At 40.7% G+C, this 14663-nt stretch overlaps 1 protein-coding gene across 1 annotated transcript in view; it reads right to left on the bottom strand.

Annotated features, from left to right (window-relative positions):
- Positions 1 to 13814, bottom strand: part of USP50 (ubiquitin specific peptidase 50) — a 33326-nt gene extending 19512 nt beyond the window's left edge. The window contains exons 1-6 of the mRNA XM_054565437.1: positions 13762 to 13814; positions 11845 to 12039; positions 11379 to 11574; positions 8258 to 8467; positions 6896 to 7038; positions 2858 to 2990 (exon numbers count right to left, since the gene is read on the bottom strand). Coding sequence (XP_054421412.1) covers positions 2858 to 2990; positions 6896 to 7038; positions 8258 to 8467; positions 11379 to 11574; positions 11845 to 12039; positions 13762 to 13814 — 930 coding nt within the window. The remainder of the gene's footprint in view (positions 1 to 2857; positions 2991 to 6895; positions 7039 to 8257; positions 8468 to 11378; positions 11575 to 11844; positions 12040 to 13761) is intronic.
- Between the last annotated feature and the right edge of the window lie 849 nt (positions 13815 to 14663).

Here is a 14663-nt window from a genome sequence, read left to right as displayed (position 1 = left end):
GAGGGAGGGAGGGTGGGAGGGACAGAGAGAAACATCGATGTTAGAAAAATATCAGTCAGCTGCCTCCCACACATGCCCTAACAGAACGGAACCTACAACCCAGGCATGTGCCCTGATCGGGAATCAAACGTGCAGCTCTTTAGTGGAAAGGTCGGTGCTCCCACCAACACAGCCATACCAGTCAGGGCACAGAGAGAGTCCTTGGCTGGCGACCACCCCCAGGGCACTGCACAGACTGCAGAGCGAAATACACCTCATTTTTCTGTGAAGGAGACCTATTTACTTGCCTTGGAGCTTCAGCCTGAGGGGCAGGCTCTGCTTTGTCACACCAGTAGGAGCCAGCAGCAGTGCCAGCAGAAGTCAGGGAGCGTGGGCTGGCGGACCCCAGCTTTGCATTTTCCCTTTCCTTTATACACCTTACTGGTATCCCCCAGAAAGGGGCTTATAGTCCAGTCTGGACTCGCAATTTTTGTGACTGACACCCAGGGAACACCGTCAGATCGCCTGGCTTACACTTGCAGTCTCACAGGGATGTATATACTCGCACACTTTAAAAGCTGCTGCCTGAGGGTCTGGCTTCCAATCAGCCTGAATCTAGGTGCTGAGATGCTCCCCTTTGGCATGCAGCCATGTCTTGTCACACCCTCAGCTACTTGGAGCCATTCAAAACAATAGCCTGCGCAGACAACTACAAAAGTTTGAAAGACAACCAAGACTAGGGCAGAGCTGAACAATAAGGTTCATCTCCTACACAAGGCCACTCGCCAGAGGTGGCTGTTTTATTCAATGCATGGAGACCATCACGGAGAGTCAAGCTAAAAAAAAAAAAAAAGAAGAAGAAGAAGAAACAAAGGAATATGTTCCAGATGAAAGAACAAGATAAAACCTCAGGGAAAAAACCTTAATAAGACAAAGATAAGTAATTTTCCTGATAAAAAGTTTAAAGTAATGGTGAACAAGCTGGTCACTGAACTCAGGAAAAGAACAGATGAACACAGTGAGAACTACTTCAACAAGGAGAGAGAAAATATAAGATAGTACCAAAGAGAAGTCACAGTGCTGAAGGGTACAACAGAACCAAAAAATACACTAGACGCCTTCAGCAGACCAGATGAGACAAAAGAAGGGTCAGTGAACTCAAGGATGGCAATGAGCTCACCCCCTCAGAGTAGCAAAATGAAAAAAAGAATGTAAAAAGAATGACAGTATCTTAACGGACTTACAGAACACTATCAAGTGGACTAACATTTGCATGAGGGGTTTCAGAAGGGAGAGAGAAAAAGAGGCAGAAAACTTATTTGAAGAAATAATGGCTGAAAACTTCCCTAACTTGAAAAAGGAAACAGACATGCAGATATAGGAAGCCCAGAAAGTTCCAGATAAGATGAATCCAAGAGATACATGCCAAGACATATTATAATAAAAAGTCAAAAATTAAAGGCAAGGAGAGAATTTTAAAAGTAGCAAGAGGAAAACAACTTATTACTCTATGGGAACCCTACTCCCACCCCTAAGATTTTTCAGCAGAAACTTTTCAGTCTGGAAGAGAGTAACACGATATATTCTACATATATTGGGGGTCCTAGCCAGAGAAGTAATACAAGGAAAAGAAATAAGAGATGTAATAATTGGAAAGAAAAACTGACATTTGCCAATAAATTTGAAAATGTAAAATATGGACAGTTTTAAGTATAATTTTGAAAACTGTGTTAAGGTAAAACCAAGCTTTATATGATAATATGGGTGAATGTGTTCATGATCTTGGGGATGATAACTTGTGCCACTTGCCTGCGTCATTTAATCTAATTCACACAACAGACCTATAAGGCGATATATAAGAAACAGGCCTAAGAGTCCCAGATCATGTAACTAGTAAGGGACAGAGTCAGGATTTAAACTAAGATCTATTTCTTTACAAAGTCTATGTGCTCTTATTCTCTTTCTTTCCCTTTATGTACATGTGTGTTTTATATGTATATATACATATATACTATGTACATGCATGTGCTCTTAATATGTGTATATAATATGTATGTATGTTATGGTGTCAACGTGTATATTTGCCATATATATGTATGTATATACACACACCCACTCTTAATATATCATATGTAAATCCAAATAATTCTTGACAGAGAGATGGCAGGTAGGTAGGTAGGTAGGTAGATAAATATTCCTTCCCTCTACATACCATCGCACATCCCTTAATATATTGCTACATGGTATTTCATCTATAACACAGGATTTAAAAATAATCGTACCTACTCCATAGAACTGTTGAAAGACTTAAAAGGGAAAATACATGTTAAGTACTTAACATAGTGCCAGGCTGAATATGTGATGGCTATTGCTATCATTAATTACTATCTGTATAGCAGATGATTTGGTGTGAATTACGCCCCATGCTTTCTTTCCTTCTGGGAATCCTCAAGGGTGAGAGTGGACATGGAACCAAAGGGAACTCTGGGCGTTGTCCACATAGGACTGGATGTACACAGGCAATGAGTCTGTGACTACTACATATGTAGTGTTTGGGCGCTTTGGCCATAGAGTGGCTCATGATTTTTTAACATAAAGCTACTGGAACCAACTTCTGCTGCCTCAGAGCACCATCTACAAATGTTCCTACATCTGAAATAGCCACTGAGTGGGGAGAAAGTGAGGGGGCAGTGACCAGAACATTCTATTCTTTCACTGTTCTACTCTTTCCAGGGAGTTTCCAGCCTCTATATTTTGTTTTAAAAGGGAATATATAGGAGAAGTCAGGGAAAGGTAGAAGGAGTAGGCGTTTCAGCAGATAATTCTACAGTTTTCTTTAAATTTGTGTTATTTTAAATAGTTGTAGTATTTTACTCACCACCACTGCACAGAGATTATATTTAGGATGTTTCCGAAATATTGGACAAATGTAAGGAGTCAGGTCCAAGTTAGTGAGTGGGTAATGAATATCTGTTCTCAGTTTCCTTTTCATTGTACCCAGAATGTCAAACCTGGAGAGAAAATAAATGTGTGAAATATAAAGTAAGTTTGTGAACAACTCATGAATGAAGTCGACATACCTTGACAAATTCTAAGTACAATTTAAAGTAATTTCTTGGAAAGGTTATTTGGTGCAGACCTGTATACAAATTTTTTTCTTATCTACATATTTAGAATCTCCACATCCATAGGCCTTGCCAAAGCTGAGGCTGGAGAGGCCCAAGGGCTTGAGGCAGGGCGTGAGACAGTGTGGAGTCAGTCCAGTGGGAGAGAAAGAAGGGGTAAAGCCAGGCGCAGCCTCGGGGAGGTAGAAATCACAGACAACTTCCTGGGTTCTTCACTCCAGCTGATGCCGTTCACTCTAACCAAGCTGACTCAGCTCTCCTTTTCTTGATTTTAGCACATGTTGTCTTGGCAGTGTTCTGTTTCCCAGCTCTGAGGTTTTAATGTATCTTTAATAAGTCTTGTGAAACTCTTGTCATATTCTTTACTGCTATACAGATCAGCAATTCCCAAAGCTGAGCCTATATCAAAATCACCCTCGAGCTTCTTTTAAAATAACTTATGTTCATTTTGGAAAAATGGCTGATTTAGATCAGGGGCAGGGAAATTCCTGGGTGAGCCCGAGATATTCTTGTGTCAGAAAGCAAGAAACTTCGCTTTTTTGCCATATGACCCAGCAATCCTATGCCTAGGTATCATCTGAAAAGAAATGAAAACTTATATCCACATAGAAATATATATGCAATGTGGATGGAACTGGAGAGCATTATGCTAAGCCAAATAAGCCAGGGAGCGAAAGACAAATACCGTATGATCTCACCTGTAAGTGGAACCTAACCAACAATACAAAGATGCAAGCAAAATAAGACCAGCAACACTGAAAGGAAAAGAAACCAACAGAGACAAGAGGGAAGGAGGGAGTGGGGGCGGGGAAAAGGAAGGGAAGGGGAAAGTCAAGGAACATATAGCAAGGACTCATGGACAAAACCAAAGGGGAAGAGCTGAGGGAGGGAAAGAGGGAGGGGGCAAGGGAAAGTGGTGGGGGGAAGGCAGAGACAAATGTATTTGAAAAAATAAATAAAAAATAAAAATAAAAAAATAATGAAATATTTAAAAAATTGTATTTGTTTGAATAATCATTATATTTTAGAATGAAAAATAAACAAATTAAAATAATAAAAAAAAGAAATATATATGCTATGGACCCAAAGACTGAGACACCAAGACACATAATTAAAATGCCAAAGGTTAAAGATAAAGAGAGAATCTTAAAAGCAGCAAGAGAGAAACAGAGAGTTACCCACAAAAGAGTTCCCATAGGACTATCAGCTGATTTCTCAAAACAGACTTTGCAGGCTAGAATGGACTGGCAAGAAGTATTCAAAATGATGGAAAGCAAGGACCTACAACCTAGATTACTGTATCCAGCAAAACTATCACTTAGAATGGAAGGGCAGATAAAGTGCTTCCCAGACAAAGTAAAGCTAAGGGAGTTCATCACCACCAAGCCATTATTATATGAAATACTAAAAGGAATTATATAAGGAAAAGAAGATAAAAAAAGATGAACATTAAAATGACAATATGTTCACAACTACCAATCGTTGAATCCAACTAACAAACTAAGCAAACAAGTAGAACAGGAACAAAATCATACATATGGAGATCATTTGGAGGGTTATCCGCTGGGAGAGGGAAGGGAGAAAATAGGGGGCAAGGTGCAGGGATTAAGAACCACAAATTTGTAGGTAGAAAATAGACACAGGGGATGTTAAGAACAGTATCAGTAATGGAGAATCCAATGGACTTAAATGCACAACCCGTGGACATCAGCGAAGAGGGGGACTGCTGGAGGGAATGGGGGTGCCAGGTGGAGGGGGCAAAGTGGAAAAATTGGGACAACTGTAATATAATAATCAATAACATATATTTTAAAAATCTATATGCTAATGTTTATACAGCTGTATTCACATCTGCCTCAAACTAGAAACAACTCAAATGTTCATTAACTGGTGAATGGATAAATAATGTGGTATATTCATAAGAGCAAATACTCCTCAGCAACAAAAAAGAAAGGGACCATTGTAACATGCCACAGCATGGATTAATCTCAGAAAGATTATGCTAAGTAAAAGAAGCCAAATTCAAAAGGCTACGTATGGTATAACACAGGACATTCTGGAAAAGGCAAAACTATAAGGATGGAAATCAGATGAGAAATTTCCAGGGGCTGGATGAGGGAGAAGATATTGATCACCAAGGAGCATGCGCCAACATTTTGGCGGGATGGAAATCGTCTATATGTTGGCTGTGATGATTACATGTCAGCGTGCATTTAAAAAAATTCATAGATCTGTACATCTAAAAAGGATGAATTTTGTACATGTAATTAATTATACTAAGCTAATGAACTAATGAAGTAATGGGCTGGCTCGAAGCAGCTCTCACTAGCCAATTTTAAACAATTTGAACATCAAGAAGAACAGTTATAGTAATGGATAATAAACACATTAGGTTTAAGTATCCATGGGTCCAGAGTGACAGAGGGGAAACTATACCTTTAAATGGTGAGCCTTGCGGTCACTACGTTACCTAAGGGATCAAACCTAACATCACCAATAGCGGGATAAACTTTTACAATATGCCTCCTGATGTGATGTGATGACAGGTATACAACACTACTTATGCCAGATTCTTGCTAAAAACTTTCTTAAAAATGTAGCCTGAATCCAATCATGGGGAAACAATTAAATTAATCCAAAACAGGGACAAATCTAAACAATGGACTCCTCGAAGGCACAATATGAGAACAAATGTTTAAGTATATAAAAAGAGGGAAAGACTGTTCTAGATTTAAAGAGACAGCCACATGCAATGCATGACCTTTGGATCCTAGATTAGAAGAAAAGTTATAAAGCTATTTTGGGGGTAGGGGAATTTACATATGGACTGTATCCTAGGGGATATAAAATTATGGTCAAATTTGTTAGGTGTGATAATAGCGTTGTGCTTATGTAGGAAAATGTCCTTATGTTCAGGTGATACACGGTGAAGTATTTAAGCATGAAATACCATGGTGTTCACATCTTACTTCAGATGGTTCAGCTAATAAAATGGAAGGGAGGGATGGAGGGAAAGAAGGGGGAGGAGAGGAGAAAGAAGACGTGGCAAAGCGTCATCAGCTCATGAAGATTTTAGGGAGGTGGGTATTCATCAAAGAAGTTTTCAGCTTCTTGGTACATTTGAAGGTTTTAAAAATAAAAAGTGGTGTGGGGATATAAAAATTAAATAGTAATGCTTAGATTCTGTCTCAGACCTGTAGAATCAGAATCCGCAATGGTGGGAATTTATTTTTTAAAAGCACTCAGAGTGCGTGCCAGATGTCCACTCACAGATGAATAGTTAAACACAACGTGAGATCCATACAGTGGAATATTAGCCAACCATAAAAAGGAATGAACTTCTGGTACACATGGATGGGCCTTGAAAACATTAGCTAAGTGAAAAAGGCCAGCAAAAAGGATAAATATTATATGAAAGGAGGCAAATTTATAGACACAGAAAGTAGATTAGAGGTTACCTGGGAGAGAAATGGGGGAAGAGAAATGGGGAGTTCTTGCTTAATGGGTACAGAGTTTCTGTTTGGAGTGATGAAAAAGTTTTGGAAATAGTGGTGATTGATTGTTGTACAACACTGTGAATGTAATTAATACCAATGAAGTATACACTTAAAATGGTTAAAATGGAAAATTTTATGTTATATATATTTTATCATAAATTTAAAAAAATTAATGTCATGTATTGGATACCACTGAATTGCACACTGTAAGTGGGAATTGCACACTGCATGGATTTGAATTACATCTTGATAAAGCTGTTCAAAAAATTGGCTCACAAATGTCAAAATCCATACCTTTTTAAGTGAAAGATCACTATTTTTGGTGCTTTGGAAATACTGGCCCTCAAAACTGTTTCTTGCTTAGTGTCACAGAAGGAGCAATGAATTTGATTGTTCAAGGTCAGTGTGTCTTGTTGGAAAAAACACTGGAGACAGTCCTGTTGAGATAAAAAGTTTTTGGTGACCAAACCGCAGCCTAAACTCTGTTTCTAGTAGAACTTCGGAAGAGCTCTGTGAATGGAATCCTCGGTGCTTTGCTTGGCGTTGACAGGTCTGGGAGACGCCAGTGTCACAGGCTGCAGCCCGGACATGTGTAAAATCTAGACGGCAAAGGAGAAGTGCTTGCTTCTCACTTTAGTTCCTGAAATGGATCCAAGTGCCCATCTCCCTTCTACTGTCTTAGTCAACAATTTCATATTTCCAATTTACTTCAGAATGGTACTGACTGTGGTTTTTCCACTTACAAGTGAGGCAGCTGTTGTACATTATCCATCTCATCACAGAAGTGATCTGGTGGTTGAACAATGACATTTCAGTGTTCTGAGGTGGCCCGTAAGAAGCCAGCCACCAGAGCACAGAGAATTAGACCCCGTGCCCACAGGAGACAGGAGACACCCTCAGTGCCGCCACGTACCCCCAGCTCTGGGGTGACCATCAACCTGAAGAAGAAGAGGCGCTCAGGTTCTGTTTCCAGTAGACATGCCAGCACCTCATTTAGAGTCTTTGGAATTTGTTTCCAGCAACCGTTAGCGGTTTGATATGAGAACAAGTCCAGTTCTGAGTAAGTAGTAGGGTTCTAGTGTCCAGTTCTGGTAAATGTGTATTATTCTACAAAGAAATGTGTTACTCCCTGCCTCCTAACTGTTTCCTGCCTTCTACACCGCCCCCACTCTGTTTACAGATTTCCTTTTGGTATTACGGTGAAGAAAATTCAGGTGGTAAACTAAGGTGCTGGATTCCATTCTATTTTCCCAACGCATTTCACAATTATAAGAGCTCAGGACTGAGTCGGAATCTTTTTTATCTACTTCCCAAAATGGACCTACAGACTTCTTAGGTAAGGAAGGGTCATAAAATTTTTGCAAGAAAGTATAAATTCCCTTGGTGCACCAAGCCATGACAATAAATCAAATACACCCCATTTATCTTCTCAACTTTACAATAAGGCTGTTTTATTGAGTACATAGATACACAACTGAATTCACAGTAACTTCTGGCTGTATGTCACTTTTCTATAACATGTCACTATGGCATCCAATTCTTTTTAAAGTAATAAAACAGCTCCTTTCATACTAGAAAACAGAGGAAACAGCCCTAAGCAAATCCAGGGCCAGGATAAAGCCAGACAGAAAGGCACCCAGGAGTACGAGTCCCTACCTGAAGAGAGCACTTGTGTTCCGATGGAATGGGGAGGGAGAGGGCCGTGAAGACTTCGTTCTTGTAGGTGCAGTTCTCACACTTTAAACACATGATGCTGTAATTGAGCTGCCCTTCAAAGAGCCGGGTGATGATGGAGGACTCACTGGTGACCGCCTTTCTGCAGCATCTTGGAATAGCCCTTTTCTCATATGATCTTCTTCGCTGGCACTAAGTCAGGGAACAAATTGGCCCCAAATCAACTACTGGTTATCAAAATATTATTCAATAGAAGGACTTGATTTTTTCTATCAGAATGGTACATTGCTGCCAGAAACCATGTTGTGGATTCAGACAATAAATACAGTAAGGTCTTCTTACGAGCATATATTATGTGTGACTTCTGGCAATTCAGTTACTTCCTTCCTTCGGTGAAGCTGAGGAATGATGCTACCCTAACCTGGTAAAACACATGACCGTGGCTCCATAAACTGACAGCCTATGAAAATGTGACATAGGGTCCTGGGGCGGTTTTTCCTGGAAGAGTCGCCAGGTAAGCTGTTAAAGGACACTTTGTCATGCAAGCTGATCTAGAAGTAAAATCAAGGAATTTCACCTCCCTGCCAGTCCCTTCAGGTTATGTCTCCCAGACGCTTGTTTTGTTAGAAAATACTTATATTTATTTAAAAATTGAAAATTTTGAATGAATATTTTTCAATTACAGTTTACATTTAATACTATTTTGTATTAGTTTCAGGTGTCTGGCATAGTGGTTACACAATAACATAATTTGCAAAGTGCTCCCCCTTGATATTTCCAGCACCCACCTGGCACCGTACATAGTTATTACAATATTATGGACTATATTCCCTAGGCTGTGCTTTACGTCCCTGTGACTATTTTATAACTACCAATTTGTATTTCTCAACCCTTTCACCTTTTTCACCCAGTCTCCCAACCCTCCTCCCCTCTGGCAACCATTAGTCAGTTCTCTGTATCTTTGAATCTGTTTCTATTTTGTTTGTTTATATTGTTCCTTAGATCCCAGATATAAGTAAAATCATACAGTTTTTGTCTTTCTCTGACTGACTTATTTCACTTAGCATAACACCCTCTAGGTCCATCTATGCTGTCACAAAAGGTAAGATTTCATTCTTTTTCATGGCTGAGTAATATTCCATTGTGTAAATGTACCACAGTTTTTTATCCACTTATCAACTGATGGGCACTTGAGTTGCTTCCATAGCTTGGCTATTGTAAATAATGCTGCAATGAATATCTGGGTGCACGCATTCTTTTGAATTATTATTTCTGATTTCTTTGGATATATACATACCCAGAGGTGGAACTACTGGGTCATAAGGCAGTTCTATTTTTAATTTTTGAGGAAAAAAAATTTCCATAGCGGCTGCATCCCCACAAAAGCGCACTAGAGTTTCCCTTTCTCTACATCCTTGCGAGGACTTCGTTTGTTGTTTTATTGATAATAGCCATCTGATAGGTGTGAGCTGATATCTCATTTTGGTTTTAATTTGCATTTCTACATTAATTAGTGACTTTGAGCATCTTTTCACTTGTCCATTGGCGATCTGTATGTCTTCTTTGGAGAAGTGTCTATTCAGAGAAAACACTTTTTAAAAAGAGCAAATCTTAAATCCTTAAGGCAGCCTGATGTAACTGGCCTCGTGGCTGACTTGAATCTCTGGTAGCTCATGCTCAGGAACAGTGTGGCTGGGAGCACACCCTGACTTTCCGGTGACTTTATGCATTTGGAAGATGCATTAGCCTCAGTCAGCTCTACTTTAGAGCTGTGCACGCCACTCCATTGTGGCTTCCTTCTTCATCCCACCCTGCTGCTTAGGTCTTCTACCCTGGCAGTAATTTAATGACCCTAATTCCAAGTTTGGTCTTGAGAAGCAGAATGTTATCTATTTCAGACTAGCTGGCCGAGAGGACCTATGTGATTGTATTGACCACCACCTCACCTCTGGCTAAGAAAGTGTTGCCATGAATATCTTATTTGGAGTAAAAAGAAAACATGAAACTGAGGGTTGCAGATGAGAATGATTAATGGCTATAGTGTGATCTTTTATGCTAAGTATTTCCTGGATGTTAGCAATGAGGTAAGCTGATATCACAAGGGCACTGCCTGAAGTCAAGGGCATATCTTTGGAGAGTGTGGGTCTCTCATAAAAGCTGAAGTCAGAGAATCTAGTAAATAAAAGCAAAAGAAAGAAATAAAAAAACCCCTTAGAAACTGGGATTTCATGTTTTATTAAATGTATGTCCTAACTGAATGAAGAACTCAGGGTAGGTGTGTTTGGTATGAAGATAAAACTTTGCAGTATATAGATGTGCCCTGTAATCTAATACTGAGCTTAATAGTTTCTTGGGTTTGTAGTTACCAAGAACATTTATTTTAAGTTGTAAAGTTCTGTATGTTATATCTCATGAGGAATATATTTTTATAAAAAATGTGATTTTTACGTTTTTTTATCCTCACCCAAGGAGTGCCCACCAATTTAGAGAGGGGAAGGGAAGAGAGAAAGAGAGAGAGTGAGAGATGGGGGTTGGGGAGAGAGAAACATCCCTGTGAGAAAGAAACATCGATTCTTGATCAAGTTGCCTTGATCAGTTGCTACTCGGACGCACCTTGACTGAGGATTGAATCCACAGCCTAGGCATGTGACCTGACCAGGAATCGAATCTGCAACCTTTTGATTTATAAGACGATGCTCCAACAAACTGAGCCATGCCGACCAGGGCTGCAATTTTCACTTTTAAAAAATAGTCCATTCAGATGTAATTTGCAAAGGGCACTAGATCAGTGGTTCCCATACCTTCTGGTCACTGGAAGTATTGTACCAAGCGCGCTTTCCCAGAAGACAGCCCCAGACATTCAAACTCAGTAGCATTGGAACGAGGGCCTTAGAATATGTCTTTAAAATCTACCTCGGTGATTCCGATGATCAGCTGAGTTTGGTAAATACAGACCTATTCAAATACTAACTTGAATGTTCCCCCAGCACCTGCGTTTGGCATAGAGTAGGCAATATTGACTGAACAAAGGAAGAGATGAAAAATAAAAGTTGCCAATAGAGCTGAATGTCTATCCTATTTCAAGGCCATTAATCCCACTTACCTTTTTCAGAGATTCATGAAGTTCATTCAGGACATAAATCAAGAATTCCTGAGCATCTTGTTGTGTCTTTTTCATAAATGCTGGGTAGAGGTTGCCAAGGGCCGAGCGAAATATTTCTGGTGAGACACAGTCTGAGTCTCCGAGCCACATGTCAGTCATGATATAGGCAAAGGCAGCGGCAACCTTACTGCAGTCCCTTGGAAGACAGAAGGGGAATGTTTCTGGCTGACGTAATGAAGGAAGGCACCTAACCACTTGAACGTACGGCCATGAGACCGAAATCAGAGCTTCGTTCATTTCGTGGTGGATCTTCCCACTTTACTCACCCTGGAAATGGTACCTGGGGTGCCGCAGCCTCTACTGACATGTTTAGCCCTGAATAGGGATTCCAGAAGGCTCCTTCCCTCACCTCGCCTTCGGGGAGCAGGAAGAAGGGGCTGGACTGCGGGGAATGCTATGGTCTTACTTTTGAAGAGCAGTGATGTACTTTCCGGAGAGAAAATATTCCACTAGCGGTGAGATGCTGCAAAGACACTGCAAGATGGCGTTCATGTAGCATGTGTTGCCCAGATTCCGCAGGCCAGTCACACCCTGGAAATGGGGCTTGTCCTCACCAGCCTTGCTAACTGGAATGGTATCATAGCAATTGGCGCACTCTGCGCTGTTGGTGCCACGGGGAAAGAAAAGAAACCATGTTGAGAGAATAAAGTACGTACAGATGACAGTAAGTCTCTCTCAACCTCATGACACAAAGAAGAGTCCCTAATAGGGTTTCTGCCAAATGAAATCCCTAACGAGGACAGAAGTACTCAAACCTGGAGTCTAAAATTGCACTACTTAGTCCAGAACTCTTTGAACAGTGCTTGCAGCCAAACAAGCCAAGATAAAGTTTCTTCCTAAAACCAAAGCAAGAAGACAGAAAATATCAGGCTTTTAGAATCCTAGAATTGCTTGGCTAAAAATGCAAACTTTCCCTCTAAATACCAAAGTATTTCCTTTTTCACAGGGCAAGTAATTTAATTATTATTAGTAGTAATAATAATAGATTATAGTTAATAATAGCAACAGCTCTCATGAATTGAGCCTGGCACTATGTTAAGCACCTAACATGTATTTTCCATTTAATTCTTTCAACAATTCTATGGAGTAGGTACAATGATTTTTGTGTTATAGAAGAGATATCATGTTTAAGTGGTTTAGTCATTTGTCCATGGCAATACGTTAAGGTATGTGTAGTGGTATGTAGAGAGAAGGAATATTTATCTACCTGCCTACATAACATCTGTTGAGAATTATTTGGACTTAGGGGGGACGTGGGGACCCGTGAGAAAGTGAAGGGAGCAGCCAAAGGACATATAGGCGTGACCCATCAACACGGACAATGGTGGGGGGACTGCCTGAGGGAGTGGGGGGTGCAGAGTGGGGCAAAGGGGGAAAAATCAGGACAACTGTAAGAGCATAATCAATAAAATATTTTTTTAAAAAGGGTTATTTGGACTTATATGTCATATATTAAGAGTGGGTGTGTGTATACACATACATATCTATGACATTGAGAGCATATTATATATATATACTAAAAGCACATCTATATGTGCACATTATATATGGATATACACACACACATAAAACACATATATACATAGAGAGGGGGAAAGAGAGTAAGAGTTTAGACTTTGTCATAAATAGAGCTTAGTTTAAATCCTGACTCTTTCACTTACTAGTTACATGATCTGGGACACTTATGCTGGTTTCTCATCTATAAAGCTACTCCCCTTGCAGTTTTGTTGTGAGGATTAGGTCAAACGATGCAGGCATGTGACCAATTACATTGTTAAGAAGTGGTTACCCAAGACATCTTTAAAGAAGTGACTGATCTAGGGTGTCCTTAATGGTAAAGCTACAGAATTAGAACGTTCGTTGAATCAGCCAGGCCTGCCCCGAGGAGGGAACACTGTGGACTCCCAAAGGGCACTCCTGCCTCCACCGGTTCCTTTTGTAATTTGGCTATTGAGCCAGGGAGTCCCGCATCTTTGTCCTTTTATGATTCGTCTTTCCATCTACGATATTTAAAACAGGGTCTGCATGAGACGGCTACCTCGCCTCAGCACCTCTGCTCACAATTCTGTCAGTTTGAAAAGTGCTCACTCACTCTCCCATGGAGGGTAATTTTCACTTACATCTACCGATGTCACTCTAGGGATATCTATTGCCTAGATATTAAATAATCTCTCCCTTTGCTTTTGGGGAACCTCCAGTGGGTCCAGTCTGGGGGACTCCTTCCAATGCGGCATGTGCCCCTGACTGCTTTAGCATGGCCTCCCCCATCCCACCCTCCCCCAGACTGGGATAAACTGGAGGGCTGTAGTAGAGAGAGGCTCACAGGACGTAGTAGATACTGAAGTCATCTGCGGGGAAAGGCCGCTGCGAAGTCATTTTAGTGAAACCACGCTGGACTTCGCACTTCTACTCAGGAGCAACATTTTATCCTTTTAACTTCATTTCTCTGAGCCTGTTACCTTGACTCTTTTTGTTTGCAATAAACAATTTATATGTTCCTTCTCCCCTCCTCAGCTGAAAACTGAGTTTTATCTGGACTTTAGGTACATTCCACCTTGGATTTCCTATGCATCATAATTCTTTCCATTCATCTTCAATATTCTATTATTGCCATGAGATACTGTTACTTGGTTGCTTGGAAACTTTTAGCAGTTTTGCTTTCAAAGAATGAACTAAGTATATAACATGGCTTCCCCCATCACTCAGTTGTTCTTGCGTATATTTATTGAACACACACACACACACACACACACACACACACGGAAGACTGAATGCCACAGAGGGAGTGGGCACCGTGGTAGCTCCGCCCACTGGGCGCTCACGCTCCCCTGTGACTGCCACTCTTGGGGCCCGCAAGGCCTGTTTCTCATCCTGGGGACGGAGGAAGTTGGATTTTGCTCCTTCCAAAACAAGTACTGGGATAGACTGGATCATCAATTATGGTGCGCACACCTAACCCCGCTAGTGCCAAGAATGGGAAATAGAAAGGGTTTGACATAAAAGAATTTAAAAGCTGAGAAGTGGCAGAGCGCACAATAACCTCCCGAGCTCCCATGTTCTTCATAGAGTATTGTGCTTAATAAAGCCCTTCAGTAGAGAGGGTTCCTCCACGCCATACTCTGTCGAGATGAAAAGGGGTCAGAGAATATATGCAACCACGTAGCATGAAAGCAACTCGGCCGAGGAAGTGGTCTTGCTGGCGTGGGGTGCCTCTGGAGCTCCAGA

The sequence above is a fragment of the Pteronotus mesoamericanus genome, unplaced genomic scaffold, assembly GCF_021234165.1.
Source record: "Pteronotus mesoamericanus isolate MK-2021 breed Mesoamerican mustached bat unplaced genomic scaffold, CSHL_Meso_final contig_164, whole genome shotgun sequence".
Taxonomy (NCBI): domain Eukaryota; kingdom Metazoa; phylum Chordata; class Mammalia; order Chiroptera; family Mormoopidae; genus Pteronotus; species Pteronotus mesoamericanus.
Note: the sequence above shows the minus strand (reverse complement) of the source record. Positions and strands in the feature narration are given on the sequence as shown.